The 22,478-nt window shown below is 35.6% G+C and overlaps 1 protein-coding gene across 1 annotated transcript in view; it reads left to right on the top strand.

The window, feature by feature from the left end:
- Positions 1-17,533, top strand: part of FRZB (frizzled related protein) — a 29,681-nt gene extending 12,148 nt beyond the window's left edge. Inside the window, exons 3-6 of the mRNA XM_079134562.1 lie at positions 7,694-7,759; positions 12,474-12,678; positions 13,070-13,133; positions 16,569-17,533. Coding sequence (XP_078990688.1) covers positions 7,694-7,759; positions 12,474-12,678; positions 13,070-13,133; positions 16,569-16,685 — 452 coding nt within the window. The 3' untranslated portion in view covers positions 16,686-17,533. The remainder of the gene's footprint in view (positions 1-7,693; positions 7,760-12,473; positions 12,679-13,069; positions 13,134-16,568) is intronic.
- Positions 17,534-22,478: the final 4,945 nt, after the last annotated feature.

Raw genomic sequence — 22,478 nt, 5'->3', positions numbered from 1 at the left:
TCCCTGTCCCAGTTTTCTCCCCATGTCCTGAATCTGCAGGCACGTCCAGCGGCTCCTGTGCTTGGCCTCTCTCCCACTGTCCTCATGATGATTTCTTGCTGTTAGAGTTTATCCAGCTACACAGATCATTGTCACTTTTGTGACTATAGTTCTGATCAACCTCCGAGGTAGCATACCACATTTTTCCTCCAATAAACACTTCTATCCAGCTATCCTATTCCTATTTTAAGTACAACATATTTAATAGCTAGAATAAAATTTTCATTAAAAATGTACTCATTGCAGCTCTCTTAGTGTGTGGCACCATTGTTGAACGGGTCCCCCATTCTGCATCGTCATAGCTTATTTCAGTCTGTCCATTCCACCGTTCATCAAAATGTAGTGAACACTTGGACCAGACACACTGTACACCAAGACCCTGAAATGAAGGAGTGGACAGGTGGCTGACACTTCCTTTTCCTCTACCTCTTTTTTCTATGCTTGGCATTGATTAAGCATAGGATGTCCTAAAGGTTGTGGAACTCATTTTGTCTTTTTGCTCACTGATCTCTTTAGAGTATATCATAAAACGCAACATTTCAGAAGCCATAATGGAAAACAGTCAGAATTGCATCGACTCTGATTATGTTTTGAATATTCTGAATGTCTCTTAGATCAGGAAACCTTGTGTTAGGTAGTTTATTTAAAAATTTCCAAAAATGTGAATCCTAAAGGAATAAATTAACTTTCCTTTTCTTATTAATATTGTGTTAGTCCTTTCAATCTTAAGCAATTCCCTTTTATAACATGCAAATTACTATGAATTGAGTTCTTTATTACAATATTTGAGGTTTGTTTTTATAACTAAATTGAGCTAATACTACTTCTGCTTTTTAGAGCCTTATTATATTACCTAGGTTCACCAACTTCATCACACTTTCAATATATTGCCCTAACCCAAAATAAAATTTAATATATTTTTTGCCCTACATATATGTTTAGGAAATAATATTATTTTAAGCATGTAATGAATGATTGCTTAGTCATGACACACTTCATTTTATAGAAAAATGAAAGGAATATCTTATATGAATTTTTATGTTAATGATACTGCATTAGGTTTAATTTACTTACTATAAAGTACATAAATCTCTAGTGTATGCTACGAAGAATTTTGACAAATTTATAGACCCAGATCAATATAAAGAACATATACATCGCCCTTTGAAATTTTCTTGTACTCACCCTACACAAGGCAGTTCTAATTTTTATTATTATATTTTAGTGTTATCTGATCTTTGACTTCAAGTAAATGGAATAATATGGTACATGTTTTGCTTTTGACTGGCTTCTTTTGCTTACCATAATTTTCTTGAGAAATCCAGCTAGTTCTGTGCATAATTTCAATATGTTTATTGCATAATAATACAGTCTTTTATGAGCATAATGCCAATGTGATTTTTAGATTCTAGCCTTTTTAATCATGTTTCTGGTTTAGTATAGTTCTTGTTTTTTGGCTGTGTAGAAATAGCATTGTTTTTATTCCCTATCTCCACTTCTTCATTGTGATCAGTATACTAGGATTCTGGTGTTTTGTTTTTTAATGTCCTAAGAGCAAAAAATCCCTATAGATTTTCCATAAAGTGTCCATTTGATGACTTCTAATTATGGGACAAGGGAATGTGGTTGGTCCTAGGGTGTAATCTACAAATGTTTTTCCATCTCCTTGTTTCTAGAAGGATAGTGAAACTAACCTTCTAGGAGGCCAAATGGTAAACCCATGCTCCATTTAACATCTATCTGAACACTCTGAACTTTTTCATTTAGTTTTCTGCTAACTTTGTAATCTTAATTTCAAGCATCCCACTCTTAGCCTACCTCTTTTCATTCCAGCTCCTTGACTCTGATACCATCACTACTATTTTTCTCCCAACTCCATTAAGATGACCTATCTATTTACTACCTGTTCAACTCTTGGTCTCCTGTCTGCCTGAGATTTTACTATCTATGGTAATAATCATCCTCTTGAAAACACCATCAACTCCCTTTCTTCTCTTCTGTTATACTTACCTGGCAAATTTCCAACTGCAGTTGCTGGAGAAGATCACTCAGCTGAGGTGACTGACAACCAACATTGCCTAGCAATCCTATCTACTGGAAAATTGGCCGTTCCAAATAACTGCTTCATATGTTGTCCCTTCACATTACCACATCCTGCCTCTCAGTCTCACATTCTTCCTGGCTGATGGCTTCACTTCATCTTGCAATAAGAAAGGACTAGCTGTTGGGAGAAACTGTCTTATCCTCCACCAACAAGTTTACAGCCCTGTCAGCATCAGTGCCCTCTCTCCTTTTTATTCTTGTGTAGTGGATGAAGTGTCCTGGCTTCAAAGTCCTATTGTCCCTTTTGTTCAGAATCCTGTCATCTCCTTGCCAATTAAACTCAATGGGCCCTTTTGTTTCTGAACTAATTTGAGCTATGAGGGTCATTTGACACAGAGGATTGCCCTCCTTTTTCCTTAGAACTCTTTTTTTTTCAGCTTTCCACACCCTCTCTTATTTCCTCCCACATCACTGGATGCTCCTTCTCAGTCTCCTTTTTGGACTTTTCCTCCTCTATCTCATGTATGTATCAAGATGTAGTTCCTGTCTGGATGATTATAACTCATCTTTTAAGGTTAAGTATCATTTCCTCAGAGGCCAGGTCAGGTCATTTGTTCTCATTACACATATACATTTTACTCTTCTTCATAGCACATATCATTCATGACAGTAAGTTTTTTGTGTGTAATTAGTTGTTTCATGTTCGTATCGTCTTCTGGATTGTCTGTATTGCCCATTATGTGTCCCATATGACTATTATAGAATCCAGAATGTAGCACATGCCCCATAAATATTGGTAGAGGGCATGAATGAATGTGCACCTGACTGAGAGGGTTCAACAAATGTGAGTTCTTTTTACCTTTTCCATCTTACATTTATAGAATCTCGAATATTCCAAGATGACAGTCAGAGGACTTTTAAAAAATTTATTTTGTAGTTGTAGATGTACAGCATGCCTTTATTATTATTATTATTTCTAATGCAGCGCTAAGGATTGAACCCAGTGCCCCACACATGCTAGGCAAGCTCTCTGCCACTACTGTCCCAGCCAGAGGACATTTCTATAGAAGAAAGACAATTTCATGGTGTGAAGATGTTGATCGATGTTTAAAATTACCTAAGGACATGGTCACAGAAACCCCTTGTAAGCAGGTGAAAACATAAATCTGAATCTCAATAGGGTCAGAGTTAAGGATATAGATCTTCAAATGAGAAAATGTATTTTCTATATCATTTCAAATTTGCGGTGGTCTGCCCCTAAGTTCTTAAAATGGAGGAAGAGAGGACAAGTGGGTCTCAGGAGTCAGGTGTCAGGATATAAAACATACAATGTAATTGACACAATTTAATATTACTTGAACTCTGATCTGATTGTAAAGATTAGGGGCTGGGGATACAGCTCAGTTGGTACAGTGCTTGCCTTGCAAGCATCAAGGCCCTGGGTTCAATCCCCAGCACTGCGAAAAAACAAAACAAAACAAAACAACAACAACAACAAAAATCTGATCTGATTATAAAGATTAGTCTTGGGAGTTAAAATGGAAAATTAACACAAATACAATAGTATCCACCCCCTACTTTTAAAAAAACAAATCCTGAGTTCAGATTTCAGATCATTTCCTAGAAAAATAAAAAAAAATTATCCGCTTAAAGATAGTTTTCTGAAGTCAGGGTACATGAAAGATTATAGGACTTTTGGAATCTGGTAAAGTTAATTATAGTCTTACAGCTTGGAATGAGACCCAAAAGAGTTCAATTCCAAACAAAGGTCAGGGCTTGTTAGAAAGTTGTATCATACTTAAGCCTAACTCAAACAAGGTTGTATTCAACAGTGAAGATCCAGTGAATATCAAACTCCATAATTTCTTCAGGTACTTGTAATTCTTTAGATCTCATAAAACTGTCAAAAATACTACTATTCTCATGCCTTTTCAATTCTATTATATAATCAAAAACTAAAAAATGAAGGATATGATCATTTCCATCTCTGAACTATGATTATTAGAAACTCACTTTGAAGAGGGAGGCTGCTCATTGCTCACACACTGCAGGATGCTGGGGGCACTTCCTGAGTTGCAAAGCAAGTTCTAGGAGGCCCTGAGCATGTTAACTTTTCAACTTTGTACTAGGGGCATAAAGCTGTGTTTATACTAGAATAATAAGTAGGCCTCAGGTTCAATAGTAGAGAAATAGCAGAGCATTAATTCTAGGAGAGTGACTGAACAAATCAAATGAGAGGAGTGTGGGAACTTGAGGAAGAACTTCCAGGACAATGGCCCACCATGGCCCATGGCTGCTCTTGATATGTAGCACTGCACACTGTCCCATGATTCACAGTATTGCATTTAATTCGGGGCTTCAAGGTAAATGAACTGCTGATATTAACACTTTCCTCAAATTTGAACATCTTTTTCTGCACTTAGTCTATTTTTATCAAAGCTGCTTCTTCAACTTTTTAAATATTTTTTTTCTCTTAAATAAAGCACCAAGGCAGACCCTAATTCCTTCATAAGCTTTCTTCTCAACAGTGAACTATAGGAAAATCAATGTCTAATGGTTTTGTGCAAAGTTCAGTAAATATTAGATTTCATTTGCCACTAGAAAAACCAAAATTTAAAAACCTTATGTCATTGGGAAGCTAGGAGAGGAAGACAGCTAGCAATTAAACTAGTGATGAGGGTGATGCTGTTGACCCAACAAAAAGTCCAAACTATCAGGAAATCAGCTATTGGTAGTAAAGAAAAATAAACCATTGCTCTGATTTAGGATGGTTGATACAAAAAATATACTAAATATCACATGCAATGTCTCTCTCCATGATTTTGCAATTTCCTAGTTCTAAGGATTTTGTAAATATATATGGATGCTTGTAAGCATAATTAAGAAGAGGGATAATGCTCTGCATCCATTGATCTAAGATGTACTTTTCATGAATTTGGGTTTGTGTTGATTAAGCATAAATAATGAAAAGAAGTTTTTCCATATGTGAAGCTTATGAATATAAAATTCCACTTCTCCTTATTACTCTCTTAATTTACTGAGTTATTAGTTAATTTTGACTAGACAGATATTTGCTCATAGTAATAGCTAGGAATTGTGGCATACAAAGGACCCCATATCTTTATGCACTAAAGTGTGTCCTGTTCACAGACCAGCTGGGGTAATAAGTACATTGCAGATGAGCAAATTTTGGTCCAAAGAATATAATTGCTTAACTCATCAATTATTAGGTAATAGTCTAACTATGTATATGTAATTGCATACATAGCTCCTTGAAATCTTCCGAAATCAGTTATAATTATAATATAATTAAAATTCTTTTTCTGCCTGGGAGGTTTTATGAAATACACTTATTTATGCTTTAAGCAAAGTTATATGGATGACAATATCAAATTAGATTCAATTCAGTGATAGTTGCTATTTTTTTGCCAAATATTTTTTATTAGAGCATTGGCAAATTTCTGAATTACAAATGTGTAGATAATTTATCTACATGTACTATTATTGTTTTATTAACTTATTTTTTGTGCGCTGGGGATTGCACTTGGATTGCATTCAGGGCCTTCCACTTGCTAGGTAAGTGCTCTGTCATTAAGCTGCACCCCCAGCTACTATAATACAATAGGCATTATTTTTTATAGATATTTATTTTTAAATAAAAAAATAAAAGCTTATATTAGTATAAGGATAATTTGTAAATCAAAGAGCACTTATTTCTTCAGAAATGTTTCTATATTAAGAATCTCTCTTTAAAAAATGTATAAAGCATAAAATTTTATATGAAATAAATCAACTGTATAAGAAACCAAGAGCTAGATAGACTTCCATTTTCTTTTAAATGGGAATCGTTTTCTAATAAGAAAGTTATTTTGCAGTAGTCTTCTCAAAAAGCAACAAGCACTGATATCAAACAATGTTTATTGGGCTGAGGTTGTTATGTCACAGAAATCTTGTGTTAAAAATTCCCTATCTCAGTAGTAGAGCACTTGCCTGGCATGCCTGAGGCACTGGGTTAGATCCTCAGCACCCCATAAAAATAAATAAATAAAAATAAAAGTAATGTGTCCATCTACAACTAAAAATATTTTTAAAAATTCCCTACAGAACAAGGCAGGAAGGTGTCTGTTGAGCACTGAGAAATTCCCAGTCTTCTTGTGGAAGAACAATGGTTGCTACTGTGACCTGTCTCTGGGGGAGAAGCTTATTTCTATGACATAAAAATAGCAGAAATCATGCTACTCTTCTGGTGGCTGCTATCACATACTTACAGATTCAAAGGACATAAAATTTATTTTATAAAATAACAATAGCCAGCAGTCAACAAAAGTGTCAGCCTTCCATTGTTCTCATGCTAACATAAACACTTTTTAAATAAAATAAAATAAAATAATTAATTAATTTTTGGAACTGGGGATCAAACCCATGGGCTCTTTACCCCTGAGCTCTATCCACGAACCTTTTTGTTTTTTTATTATTTTAAGACAGGGTCTTGCTACATTTCTGAGGCTGGGCTTGAACTTGTAATCTTCCTGCCTCAGCTCCTGAGTCAGTGGGATTATAGGGGAATACCACCACACCTGGTCATAAAACATGTTTTGAACCAAACTTTTTCATTAAGTTCTTTTCTCTGATACATGTGTTCTTTTTTCCCTTTTCTGTGTCAAAATAGAGGAAACTTATACCATTTAATTTTTAATGGAGCTTTCTCTGTGGTGCTATTTTAGAGAAGACTACATATAATCAAATATTTTCTGAGGTAATTGTGTATTATTTTACATTTTTATATTGATGTTATCAATAATACCATGCTTATGATGTACATTCCTTAGCTAAGTAATCTTGCTAGTGCAGCTCTTCTATAAAAGGTATAAAAATCTACACTGCAAGATGTTAAATGATCTATAGATAAAACAATCTTATACAATTAGAACTTTTCTTTCATTCATCTGTCCAACATAAAGTGCGTTTGGGTCACTATGTGCCAGATATTTTTAAAACATGGAATTTCTGTTTTCAAAATATGTACATAGCGATTTCCTCCAAAAACATAAAAAAATAAACCATTGCATGTAATGGCAGCTGTTCTACCTATGCAAGGGGCTCACTTTCATTCTTCAGAACTTCATTAAGTTCAGTGAGTTGTAGCGATGCCTGCTTATCTTCCTAAGGTGTTTCAGATCTGGGAGGAAATATTTGGAGGCGTGCTGTGTAATCTGTAAAATATGTATGAACATCAGGTGATATTTCACAGGCATAGGCAGCAACCTAAGTATATGTAGAGACTTGCTCTCAGTGGGCATTCATTCTACTCCCATAAGCCCTGAACATGCCTTTTTCAGGATTTGGGGGTCCTGCTTATCTCATGCATGGGGATGAACAGTGTTTTCTCAGGATCTGGATAGTTGGTTAGAGAGTGGTAACTTAAGACTCTATAGACATTGAAGAAGAGGCTATGTAGATAGAAGAAACAGGAGTATAGTTCCAGGAGAAAGAGATCAGACAAAATTGCAAAGGGTCTTCTCACCACCAAAGTCATATGTAGTCTTACCAAAAATATGAGTAAGTAAAGCTAACATGGAACATTTGGTTATAATTAAAATATATTTTTCAGAACGCTGCAAATGTAAGCCTATTAGAGCTACACAGAAGACCTATTTCCGGAACAATTACAACTATGGTAAGGCTAACTTCATGATTGACTCATAGCAGCCTTCTAGATGTGTGTGTGTGTGTGTGTGTGTGTGTGTGTGTGTGTGTGTGTGTTGTGTAAGTAGAGTGGTTTAAAAAATAAGGTTTAAAAGCAAAGTAAGAAAGACAACTTTTTAAAATTAATGTTTTAATTTGTTCTACATCATGTACATATATGATTGCATGACTGATGTGATCCTACAATATGTATAATTGGAAAAATGAGAGATTACCCTCCATTTATTTATGATCTATCAAAATGTATAAATGCGTTCTACTGTCAAGAAAGATAACTTTAAGAGCACAGTCTCCCTGCTTCAACCAAAAAGATGTCTCATGTAGGCAAAGTTTTTAACAAATGCTCAATTTTGAGCACATCAGGCAGTGTTGTTGGAACCTTGCTGCCAGTATGCAGAAATTTTAAAATAGATGGGTTCTTCTGTGTCTGGGAAGTGGAGGAGGATCTGAGCACCTGTTTGGAGTTGCATGGGCTGTCAGTTGTTCTCCACAGGGGTGAACAGAAGAGCATTTTGATGCACCAGGAAGGGTTAAAGTAAAATGTGGTTTGTCAGTCTATCCCATGGAAAACATTGGCAATTGGAAATTAACTCTTAATATATGTTGTTGGTATTCAGTAACTTCTATGTTTTGTTATCCAGCTTGACCTAAAAATGTAACATTCAGTTAAACAATTATTAATCAAAGAGCTACCAACACAAATGTAGCTAACTACCTTTTCTTTATTTAATTTTTAAATTTGTTCTAATTAGTTGCACATGACAGTTTTAATGCATTTATGCATTTTGACTTTTGAAGGTTGAAAAAACCTGCTGTCTCTGTACCAGGGTCTGTGCTAGGTGGTTTCCAAATACTTACTTATCTATTTTTCTCAACGTGAAATCAGAAACACTATTTTTCTCATTTCGTCAATGACTAGTGCACCTAAGTTGTTCCTCATCAATTGTTTGTAAAGGATTTTTGAATATATGTGTTCTCATAAGGTATTTTTGAACATGTTTTTTGTACTGATATGCTTTGGTGTCATAAATATCAATTACCAACATATTTACAAGGGGAAATTACTAGAGTTTTCCAGTTGATAAATATGGGACTAATTAATCACTGTATTTACTGTATTTACTGTATTCCATTAGCATTGTGTTTTTCTAATACAGGTTGAGTATCCCTTATCCAAAAATGCTTGGGACTAGAAATATTTTAGATTTAGATTTTTTTGAGATTTTGGAATACTTGCTTATATTTAATGAGATATCTTGGGAATGGGACCCAAGACTAAACACAAAATTTATTTATGTTTTATATACACCAATATACACTGCCTAAAGGTATTTTTATATATTTTTAATGTACCTGCATTTTGACTGACTTGTTAAATGAGGTCAGGTGTGGATTTTTGAACTTGTAGTGTTGCATTGGTGCTCAAAAAGTTTTAGGTGTTAGATTATTGGATGAGTGATATTCAGCCTGTATCTGTTTAAGACCAATAAAGTTCAAGTTTCTTAATCTCTTTGCTGTCAACTATTGATACGGAGTCAATGAGTAACCATAGTAATTAAACAGACTTCTAACATGAACTTTATTATTAAAATGAGAGTTTTATTGTGTTTATATGTCCTATTTTAGAGGACATTGGATATATACAGCAGATTTACTTCTATACTTTTGCAAATTGGAAAGAGGGAAATGGGTAAGACTCAAATTATGTTCGATATCTTCAGGAATACTATGTGTTAAGAATAAAAAATTCTCAGTCTGATTAAATCTCTTTAAAATAAATGCACCTAGCTTATGAAAATTTCCCTTAGTGGAATCAATTTTTACTTTTTTGTTTTATTACTCATCTTAAGTGACTGTTTTTTCCTAGTTGGTGATACTTTCCAAGGTCAAAAGGTCATATTTATCTAAGAAGTCAAATGTCTGGCTGCTTATCTGAAGACCTGTTCCCTGTGTGAATTGATGTGAAAAGCCTAAAGGAACAGGGACATCTTAATTTTTAGATTAGCTTTTTAAGATTGAAAAATGCCATATGAACTTTTAAGTATAGTTACAATAAAAACAAAAATATAATTTTATATTAGGGAAACTTAGTTCCATTTTACTTATAATTTTTAGTTTATCCAGCTTCTTGGTGTGGCAGCATTTGGTGCTACCATCTTTTTAAAAGTTAAAATACTAGTCGTTGGGCTGGGGAGATAGCTCAGTTGGTAGAGTGCTTGCCTCACCAGCACGTGACCCTGGGTTCAATCCCCAGCACTGGGAAAAAAAACAAAAAACAAAAAAAAACTAGTTGTTACAAATCCCTGAAAAAAGAAGATCCTTAACCAGGTAGCCACAAGAATTTGGTAAGATGAAGTGAGATATTGATCATAATTTTAAAAGATGAAATAACTTTTTTCAGAGGCAAGCAATAACTAGAACACCATAGTATAAGGATTTGTCATTTGGGGACTTATGAATTCTTTGGGGGAAGGCAGGTGCTCCAATGATTGAATAGAAAGAAAAACTCTGAAAAGAAAATATATATTTACTTTCAAAATATGGTGATTTTTATTTTGTATATTTGCATCTGTCCAAGTAGAGGTAGGAGCAATTGATAATTCAGACAAAACTGCTGCTTCATTCAGATTAATTCAGTTACAAACTCTTGAGTTTTAACAAAATTACTTGAATAATAAAGTAGTTCTTGTAGAAAGATATTTATTTTGGAGAGGGTACATGTGCTAAAAATTTCTAATGAAAATAGTAGACACACTAGGTAAATAAATCATTAGCTTGAGAACATTTGCACAGTTCACTAATCTGTAATGGTTGATGGATGCTATGAAGCACATTCATATAAACCAGGACACAAAAACATGTCTGCCAGCTGGGGTTAGAATTTATCATCTGATTCTCTCAAACAACATTTCAAAAAGGGCATTCTTATCTCATGTTAAAATTCAGAATCAAGAGGACAGGAATAGAAAGGTACTTGCAAATCAAACCAGGCAGAGGCAGTTAGACAGTTTTATTTTGTTTGCTGCAAGTTCTCATACTTAAGGCAACTTAGTTCTCTGAAGATTGAAATAAGATTTTATCTTAAAGTATTTTAGAAACTAATCAGTACCTTAATTTCTATCAGATGTATGTTGTATTGGTAGAATATTAAGTTTCTGTGATGGAGTTGGAACATTGACGGAGAAATGGTTTATTAGCTGGCTTTATATCTTTGTGGATTATTTTTTCCAATCCTTTATAATCTTGAGCCCTTAAAACCCATGGGAAGGTCCTCAGAGGAAAATAGTTTGCAGACTGGTTGCAGACCAAGAAGCTTTCAAAATGTGTATTATTTGGATAGATTCTGTTTTCCACTGTAAAACATCCATGGACATTGGAGTAATGAGGGCCTCTGAGCAAAGGCTACTGACCCCTTACTAATTAACATTTTTACCTTTTTCTTGCTATTTATTTATTTATTTATTTATTTTGGTACCAGAGATTGAACTCAGAGGTATTTAACCACTGAGCTATATCCGCAGTCTATTTTTTTTTATGTTGAGACAGGGTCTTGCTAAGTTGCTTAGGGCCTTGTTAAATTTTGGAGGCTGGCTTGAACTTATGATTCTCCTGCCTCAGACTCCTGAGTCTCTGGGTAAGGCATGTGCCACTGTGCCCAACTTTTTTTGTCTTTTTTTAAAAACTTCTTTTTAAAAACCTTATTTACCAGAAGTAGGAATCTAAAGAATTTGGCTCTTTCAAAGGAGAACTACTGAAAAGTAGCAGATCCGTTCTTTCTAAATTTTTTTTTTTTTTTTTTTTTTTTTGGTGTTGGGGACAAAACCCTGAGCCTTGTACATGTTAGGCAAGTGCTCTACCATTGAGCTCCATCCTCAGCCCCTGTGCTTTCTAGGTTCTGAGTCACTACTTTGACTTTAGTTCTGAAGGCAATTTGTCTTTACATTGAGAAGTGAAGCTGACTGAAGGTACAGTGCCTGTACCTCCATTGTGAGAGGTAGATTGATGCAATTGGCATATTAGAACAGACCCCACAACATGCTGTGGGAGGAGTACTGAAGCATCTGAACTCAGAGCAGATGCAAGCAACAAGGTCTAACTGTGATGACTTTTTATTCAGGAAGAAAATTTAGTATGTCTAAAGGGGAGCATAAAAAACAATACGTACTGAAACAAAGAAAGAGTGAGCTAAGATGAGGAAGGTGAAAAGATTGATGAAACAGTTTGGGAACACTGTTAAACAGGACAGTTTATAACGCTAAAGAGACCCTCAACAAGAAACCTGTTAGTAGGCCCTGTGGAAGAAGCAAAGCATGTGTGAGTATAGGTCTTTACATATAGTGAAATTAATAGAGTTTAGATTCTTGTTGACAGCATTTGGGACTGCATATATGTATACATACACATCTAAAATTAAATTTTGGAGGAAAATTGTATAAGATTATTCACTCAAACTTTAGTTATCTAAATGGATTTATCAAAATGAAACACATACATGCAAATATACAGGTACACACAAATTGAAAAGGGATCAGGACTGAGCATGATATCTAGTTTGTCATTCATTACAGGCTAAGGCAAAAATATCTCTCCTGAGCATCAGGTGGAAGGAAGATGCCTTGTCTGTTTTGAAAAGGGTAATTGTGTGTCACATAACAACACATCAGCTTTGTTGTCCTCTATCGCAGTCATCCGGGCTAAAGTCAAAGAGGTAAAGACCAAGTGCCACGATGTGACCGCAGTGGTGGAGGTGAAGGAAATTCTCAAGGCGTCTCTGGTGAACATCCCAAGGGACACCATCAACCTTCACACCAGCTCCGGCTGCCTGTGTCCTCCACTTACTGTCAATGAGGAGTACATCATCATGGGCTATGAAGACGAGGAGCGCTCCAGGTAACTCACACCTTAGGGTTCGGAGCAATGCCTTTGCCAGCCCTATCCTCGGAGTTCCACTTTACAGATCTTACTGTGGCATTCTTACTTTAGAATCTTTCCGTCTTCTTGGGCATTACGGAAAGGTTTTAACTGTAACCTTGAATTTCATATATTGGATGGCAAAGTTTGTGCATGCAATTTATGGGTGGGCATTTTTCTGGAGAGACCAATCATAGCTTTGTTTTTTAAAGGGGTCCATGACTCCCAAATGGTTAACAATTACTATTCTCAAACTGGGCTTTCCTATTCTAGAATAAACATATGTAGTCATTCTTGGCATTAGATTCCATATATTTTTCAACAAAATGCTTTACTTTTTCAAAATTGGTTGCTTGTTTGAAAAATGCAGATTACTCTTGGTGGAAGGCTCTATAGCTGAGAAATGGAAGGATCGACTTGGCAAAAAAGTTAAGGTAAGCCTATATTTTGTTCAAAGTAATACAGTACACAGAAAATAAAAGTAGAAAACCAGTCACCTGTCACTTACATCCACATGAGAATATTAAAACTTTAAAATATAAATATATATACATGTGTATATGTTTGTGTGCATATAATTTCCAACAACTAAGTTTGTCAGCTTGTCTTTAATATCTTTCATTTAAGGAATGAGCTCCCTGTATATCAGAGATGCAACTACAGTTGCCATAACTTCTTATGAGTCTAGTTTTAGTCAATTTCTGGTAGGGTGGCTCCACATTATCATTAGGGCCCAAGGCTACTGATAGCTTAATGCTTTGCCATTTTTTAGGGTGTTGCTTTCAACCTCATATTTATCTGGAGATCACAAGATGGTTGCTGTGCCTCCAGAATCACATTTCAGCTCAGGTAGAAAGAAAGGAGAGGTAAAAGGGACTTCCAAGAGTTTCAACAACTTTTTTAGAACTTTTGGTCAGAAGTGAATGTATGTCCATTTCCTAGCTGCAAGAGAGGCTAGGATTTTTCCCTCTCTATGTATAAAGCTTCCTTGAACAAATTATGGCTCTGTAAGAAGGGAAAATAAATGGTGGTAGGAAAATACCAAAGTTGTCCAATGCACAGTCAATAATTCCTATACACAAGGTGTAGCCAGAATCATCTGCCTATAAGAGATCTGACCAAATTTGGTCCTTACAATAATAGTATCGTGGCTTCATTTTTAATCCAATGAGTCTTAGATTCTGAGATTGATACATTAACAAAAGTCAAGTAGTAAATTACTTCATTACAGAAGGTTCCATTTCTTATTACAGTACTAAGTAAATCTGTTTCAAAGAAAGGAATGTGGGGAGCGATACCTAGGGGGCCAAAGAATCTCAAAGGATATGTGTTGGAGTGGGGGTGGGGGTGGGAACTGTACCAAACATAATACATCCTCTTCCTTCTGCAAGTCTGAAGGCTTGGGAAACATTTACAGAGTAAGTTAAACACCCCTGGGCAGTTGATCTTATACATCTGGCACTCGACATAGCAGACACATTTGAATTTAAGTGACCTACTAAAAATGTAGAGGGCACTTTTTTGCAGGGAGAAACTATCACCACTTAGGTTCTTTTTTTTTCCAGATAATTGTCAAAAGAGAGCTGCACTTTAAGTGCAGACTTGTCACCATTTGAGACTTGCATCTCTCCTAAATTGCTTTGGTGTTTACTGAAGAAATGACTCTTTTTCAGCATGTTGGAATTTCTTACTGTCCTTTTAATTTGGTTTTCTGCCTGCTAATGCAGAGCAGGAATTTGTCCTAAATTCCTGTACCAGTTGGAAGGGCTTTCGACATCTCCGCTGCAGGGAGGGTAAGGAGCCTCACTGCTGGTGTTGTCCACGGGACACCAGGCTTGTTTGTCCCTTCCCTTCATAAGGCGACATGCATTTACACCTTGCTTGCCATGGGGAACTCACAAGAGTTATTGTGAGATCATGTACATTCACAGTCTGGATTTAAACATACTAATGGAAAAAATAAACTAATAACTTGAATCGTTTTTTATTCATATGTACCTAGCCAAAGGGTTTGAGTGGAAATTCTCTTTGACCAGAATTATTGAAATTCTTATTTTAGTTGTCCAGTCAACTTGAGACTATACAAAATAATCTTATGGAGGATATTAGGTTTTATTTAATCAAAGTTGCCCTTTTCAGCTGATTTTTGCTCTCTAAGGGGGTGGATCAGGTATTTTTAAAAGATCTTTTTAGGGTTTTTCCGTACAAATGATTGTTTTACCTAAGTCTCTGTTATAGCAGATTGTTCAAATCAAGATATTTGGAATGCCTTGGGGAGTTGTGACCAGAATTTTTTTTTTCAATATGGAAACTATAAGATAGTGGAGCAAAGTATGCTGAAATGAAGACTTACTTTCAGTAATAGAAGAACAGTAATAGCTGAGTATGTGCTATCACTAGATATTTTTCATCAATTTTCAGATCATCATAAGTAGGTTCCGTTATTAATTCCAGTGTAGAAATGATGAAAACAAGGTTCATTAAATTCAACTTTACATTGTCAGTAAGTGTGGGAGAGAGGATTTGAACTTAAGCCATCTGACCATTAACTTCTTGCTACTTAATATGTGATCCTTAGACCAGCAACACACGCATCACCTGGGAGCTTGTTAGAGATGATGATCTTGAGCCCCATCCCATACCTACTAAATAAGAATGTACTTTGTGTGTGTGTGTGTATGTGTGTAGTGCTGAGGGTGGACCTCTGGGCCTCACTCATACTAGGCAAGCACTCTACTGCTGAGCTACATCCCTAGTCCAAGATCCTGAGGTGATTTCTATGTTCATTGAGATATATGTCTGTAGTTTTAATTCACTACCTACATTCTCAAATATAACTTCCATTTCATTTGTTACATTACATGTAAACATTTTTGGCATTGTTAATATGTACTGTTAGTAAATGTGAATATGGTTATTAAAAACATTGCAATGCTTGCTTTATAAAACAATGAAGACTGGCACAGTGACTCCAGCTACTTGGGATACTATAGACAGAAGATCACAAGTTCAAAGCCAGCCTGGGAAACTGTCTCAAAATAAAAAGAAATTTTTGAAGAGTTAGGGCTGTCGTTTGTGATACAGTACACCAGGTTCAATCCCTTGTACCACAATCCAAAGAACTTAAAACAAGAGCAGGATCCTACCCGTTTTATTTTTTGCACTTGGTAAATATTGCTTAGAAAAACATTTTAGAGACGCCATCCCTCCATATTTTTCATTGCTCAAATCAAATAGGTTTTATTTACTTATTTATTTTGGTATCAGGGATTGAACCAAGGGGCACCTAACCACTGAGCAATATCCCCAATCCTTATTATTTTTTTATTTTGAGACAGAGTCTCGCTAAAGTATTTAGAGCCTCCCTAAGTTGCTGAGGCTGGCCTCCTGTCTCAGCCTCCTGAGTCACTGAAATCACAGGCATGTGCTATCATGTCCAGTTCAAACAGGTTTGAAAAGTTTATACTGTTAAGAGGAAGATGAAAACTAACCCCTCCTTTAATTCTCCATGTAAATCTTCCATTTGTATGTACCTCAGGAAATACAAGTATTGGTAGATATTTGTATCTCCACTTATAAACATGGAAATTTTAATTTCCAGCTTTGATATGAAAGTATTATTAAACATATTATCAATGCCCAACTTTATGCTTTTGAAAATCTGAGTGCTATGTTCATATAGTATCATCGATACAATTCATATGGTATAGTTCCATTGTTACCCTGGGATATGGATCTTATACTTTTGAGAAAGTAGCAAAGTGCTTTAGAGATTAGACTTGGCAGTCTTATCCAGTTGCTAAAATTCATAGAAATGGTGACCCTGGTGATATGTGCATGTGACTTATTTTCACTTTTAAATTTCACAGCGCTGGGATATGAAGCTCCGTCATCTTGGACTGAGTAAAACTGACTCTAGCATTAGTGATTCCACTCAGAATCAGAAGTCTGGCAGGAACTCTAACCCCCGGCAAGCTCGCAACTAAATCCTGAAATGCAAAGAGTAACATCAGTGGACTTCCTATTAAGACTCCCATTGCTGGATTAGCAAAGGAAAATTGCACTATTGCACGTCACATTCTATTGTTTACTACAAAAATCATGTGGTAACTGATATTACTTCTATTTTCTGTTTTTTTTCCCCACCCCATCCTCATTTTTTTAATGCCCTGGGGTTAGATCCTTAAATATATTACATGTTTTCTATTTCAATAATCACAAAAAAACTCTTCTTTGGCAATAATAATAAATTAAACATGTTGATACCAGGGTCCCTTTGTTGGAGTCCCCAGATGTTAACTTCATGTTCTGCACCCAGACTGGAAAAGCAAAATTGGATGTAAGGAGAGATTTCTGCTATATGTGGAAAGCTAGAAATGCTCAAAACATTCTCTGCTGATCTAATTACAGCCTTATTTTTGTCTGCTGTTTGGGCATTCTCCTCATGCTTAAAAAGTTCTAAATGTTTATAAAGGTAAAATGGCAGTTTGAAATCAAATGCCACACAAGTACAGGCAAAGCAATCAAGCACCAGGAAGCATTTATGAGGAAATGACACACAGATGAATTATTTCCAAGATTGACAGGAAGCAAAATAAATAGTTCTAGGAGCCAAGGAAAGAACATTTTGCCTGATTAAAAAAAAAAAAAAAAGAAGCACAATTGAAACCAGTAGCCATTGGGGCATTAACATTTTTGGCAATACATTTGAGTTGTTCGTGGATATATTAATCAGCATTAGGGAAGTGAATTATAAATAGGCATCTGCTGTTATCACTATAGTTTTGTTTAATTTGCTTTCTTCTAAATAAACCTGTTGGTGGATGTTTCCTCACCCTTCATTCATAATAAATTGGACTTACTGTATTGATCAGGAAAAGAAAGTGTGTACACATGTGCACCAGGATATTCTTTTAAAAAGGCATGTAGCTCTATAAAATGCTGTGGTTTATAGGATAGTGAAATGTGCAAAAATTTCTTTCTTTTTTTTCTTGGTGTATGTGTGTGTGTATGCACTCACATACCCAAGTTGGACTAAAGTACAGGTCTGCGTACTGACTTGGACATTATTGTTTAGATTTGTGCTGTTTCATGCTCAATCAAAAATGTTTAATAAAAGGAATTATGGTTGTCAGGAAAGGTTATTCTGACTTTGGAACCAAGTCTACATTCTCATTACCCAAGCTGCAGTGAGACCTCAAGGACCATAGGAAACAAATGACGTTTTTAACTTCCTTCCCCCAGCAGGGTTCCTTAGAGGATATGCCAATCACATGAAAGTCTCATTGCTTGCAATTTACTTGTGTGATATTAGTAGAACCAAATTTCTAAGCTATGGTGTGCTGAAAATAAAACTTATGAAGCAAATGGTGCTGTCTTTCCTTCCATAAGGACTATCAACCCAGGATGAGATTTGCTCCTGAACAAATGTTTCTAAATTGGTAAATAATTCATCTAAATTCTCTCTTTTATAAGCACTAGAACATTCCACCTTCTGATTGACTCCAACCACCAATGACTTTCCAACCCCAAAAGGAAGAATCCTCATCATCGCCCATAGGAGGACTGAGTAGGCCTTTTGGTTATCATATGGTTGCTTTCAGCTAATTTTGCTGTCTGCTCTTTGGACTATTCTCTGATGCTAGGACAGGGGTATCTCTTTCTAGACACTGCTGTCATGACCTTAAAGTGAGTTTGGGTGTCACAGTGTAGTGATGGAATCCACAGTGGGGAGCTGCACTCAGAATCACTCTTCCTGGTATTTGTGCCTCAACCAGAGTTTTTAAGACTGAAGAGTTCTTTCTTCCTTTCCCCTTTCCTTTCTTTCTTCCTCATTTTCTTTTCTTTTTTTCTTTTTCTTTTGTGTGCTGGGGATTGAACCCAGAACCTTGAACATACTAGGCAAGTAGAGCTACACCCACAGCCCAATGATGAAGTATTTTAATGTGCAATGAATGTTTGAGACATTTCCAGCCTCTGCAGCCTCTTCTTTCCTTCTTTCTTTTTCTTTCTTTCTTTCTTTCTTTCTTTCTTTCTTTCTTTCTTTCTTTCTTTCTTTCTTTCTTTCTTTCTTTCTTTCTTTCTTTCTTTCTTTCTTTCTAGCTTTGATGAGGGAGGGTTATAATTAGTTACTATGTAGGAATTTGACACAATTGATGCTTAATAAATATGCACTTATGATATATATAAACAAAAGAGGGCCAGATTCTTAGGCAGCAGTGCTTTTACCATCTCTATTTTAATGATCTATATTGGTGATATTTGGTTTTGCCCATCTATGTGAGGCTTCTGTCAGTTAGTGTAAAATTTCTAATGGGTTACAGCCTGAATAAAGAACATGTGGTTTTTTAGTATGATAGCACAGTGTCTTCAGTAATAAACTACATGCAGATCTCTTTGGGGGATAGCATGATTTTATCCTGAAAGTCACATTCTCATCAGACTGCAAAGTCAGGCCTACTCCATAGCTGCTGTAGTGCAAATACATCTTGTTAGCACCTCTCTACAGGCTTCTCCTGCAGATACTCACTTTGAAAGTCATTAAATATTTAATATACATATATCCTTCTCAGTAATCTCGAGGTCTATAAAGCCAATTTAAAGTTTTTTAGAAAATCTTGTTTATCTTCAGAATTTCAATTTTCTTAGTCAAATAACAATAATAATAAGGACAGATGTATGCTGATAAACTAATAAAAATTAGCAGCAAATATGGATTCTCTTTTCCTCTGATGTGAATATTTGACTGTGTCACATGCAGTGTAGTCTGATTCTCTGCCATATGTTTCACTGAGCATTTGGGAGTGGAGCAGGACAAACCCATGTCTTTCCACATCTGTTATCGGTTAAGAAGGCAAATACAAAACTTACAATCACTGTGAGTAAATAGTACTATTTATTGCCTTCTCTAAGAAATTACTTGCTATTAAATTTCAGTAAGTAAAATGTTTTTTTATAAAAATTATTTCAAGGCTGATATTTATTTAGCTGTATGAATTTTAATATTTCAGCACACACAAGCATTCAAGAAGATGGTAAAAATGAAGTAGAGATTTCTAACACTGTGTTACTGAAATCCAGCCTATAGAATTAAAAATATTGTTTCCAACTGTATCAATATTAACAAAAGCAATATAGTCATACCTTTGATAATGATTTCTTCGGGGTAATAACATCTAATAGTGGCTACTCCACACAAAACACTTGCATATGTATTATTTATTCCTTGAAAGTTTGTGAAGTAGATATTATTATTCCCATGTTATAGATGAAAAAATTGAGGATTCAGAACTTCAGAGATATGTAAGTAGCTGATCTGGGCCTTAGACTCTCTTAATCTTATTTCTCAAGTTATATGTTTTCTATCATTGCAATTGCTGATAAAAAGGTAAATGCAGTGGGCTGGCAACATAGCACAGTGGAAGAGCCCTTGCCTGGCCCTGAGTTCAATTCCCAGCATCACAAAACAACAACCCAAATAAACAACAACAACAAAAAATAAAGGAAAGAAAATGTGTCCTAACATTGTAACAATAGTGTAAGTCATATAGCACCTACTTAAGTTTATTTCTTAAGCTGATATCCATTAACTGTATGTCAGAGAGTCTACATGACAGAGTTATGACTCTTAACCCCAAATATAGTAACTTCACTTCTTCAGTTGTTCTCCCCTACAAAATCAAATTTTCCCTGGAATTATTACAGAAAAGGATGGTCAGATGAGCAAACAAAGTAATTCTTTTGACATTAATAGTTTAAAGATATGTGAGTCTCAGTTGAGAAAAAAAGTATGTTCTAATTTCTGTTTTCCCTTGAATTTTGAGACAAATATGAAGTGCTCAACAAGACCTGGAGGGAAGTTGAAATTTGCTACAAATAAAAGCAGAATGGCTACTTTCCAGTGGAACTCCCATTTCTCACCTTCAGATCGTTCTCTTTATCCCTCACACCAGAGTCCTCCATGGATTCCATAATCTAGAAAGAAAGCTCTTTACATGACCTAATTCCCCTTGTTTTTCTTTCAGTAAGTATTTTTATTATGACAGGAATTCAACACATTGTAAGATAACTAAAGATATTTTTCTTTGGGTAAAGTGAAAACGTCATCATGTGTCTACTCTGGTGGGTGTTGAGAACTCAGATGGTCCATGAAGAAGGAAAGGATGTGATGTGCTCAAGGAAGTTTGTCCAGAAGGAAAGGATGTGTGGACAGTTCAGGATGTTGATGCAGAAATGAAAGAAAATGCACAAAAGCGCTTCCCACTAACCACAGGGATGTGGAAGGTGTGACCACTGGCAATGTAGTGTGGCATTGCAGTCACACTCCCAAGTAGCCGTCACCACAACCCCACATGCTCAGCAGCATGAAATGGGATCAGTGTTAGAAGATTAGGGCTGGACTTGGGGTATCAGCAAGCGCAGGTCAGGGGTAATGTGTAAAGCACAGGATAGTTCTGTGAAACAGGGAACAAAGTGTTTCCTGTTCATACTGAACGACAAAGCTAATAAGTAAAGCTGATTGAATTTTTTCTAATGTCTATTTCTACATTATTTTGGTGATTCTGGGGGAATCATCAAAGATCCGAATTTGAAGTGAGTAATTATAACCCTTGGAGAACTTGGCAAAGGAAGAGATCAAGAGGAACAAAACCCTCATTGAAAAACTTTCCCTATGACCTTAAGGCATATACAAAGCTTTAAACAGGACCATGAAGCTCAGAAAATGTACCCACAAAGATGGTATTTTCCTGTCTTCAGGCATTCATTTCTTTTTTAAAAATTTTTAAAAATTTTATTTGTTCTAATTAGTTGTACGTGACAGTAGAATGCATTTATACCTTTTGATAGATCATACATAAATAGAGTGCAATCTCTCATTTTTATGATTATACATATTTCAGGATCTATCAGTTCATTTCTTTCTTACCTGACTATTCACACCTGTTCTGCTAATTAAATCAAATACAGCCTGAAGTAACTATATACAGAATTACTAGAAGATCAAGCATGAAGAAAATAGAAGAAACTAATATTCTTTTAATCCACCAATCAATATCATGAAGCTCATCTTTATTTCTTTTAGATTCCCAGTTCAGATAGTCTCACGGCAAGTTTTCACCTCTCAAAATCTGGAACTCCAATTGCCCACACTCCTTTTTCCTTGGAGACAGCACTTCAAGACATTCAATCATCAAGACCCTTCTACCCCACGTTGAAAAGGACTTCAGAGGTGAGACACCTGGATTCAAATTTCCACTATGTGACTGACTATTTAGTCTCCTCTCTGGGTTTCAGTATGAGAAGAAATAAGCTGAGTGGAGGCTGTTGAGCAGAGCCTGGAGCAAGATAGATGCTTAGAATCAGAATTATTTCACCCATTACTCCAGAACACTCTCTGTGAGGTACACAGTTCCTCAACAGTTCTCTACAGATGTTGACCAAGCCTGGAAGGAAATGTGGCTTCCAAGAAATGCTCCTCCCTGCCCTGTCCTCTTTCCTTCCATCTTTAAGGAGGCCAGACTCAAATCATCCTCAAGCTGAAGATTGAACTTCATACTTTTCTGTGAGACAGATGTGCTTAGAAAATAGCATGACCAAGAAACTGGATGAATACTCATTCAATTTTTAAAAAGATAAAATTATGAAAAGTGACATTCAATTCTACAAATATTTATATCACTGATACAAATTGGTGTTTTATTCTAACGTTTTGATTTATCTTGGAAACCAAAGAACCAAAAGACTTCTCCAACCACTTTAAAATACAGAGGATGGTAAAC

This window comes from Sciurus vulgaris, assembly GCF_902686455.1.
Source record: "Sciurus vulgaris genome assembly, chromosome: 3".
In the NCBI taxonomy this organism is placed as follows: domain Eukaryota; kingdom Metazoa; phylum Chordata; class Mammalia; order Rodentia; family Sciuridae; genus Sciurus; species Sciurus vulgaris.
This window is presented reverse-complemented; position numbering and strand designations above follow the sequence as displayed.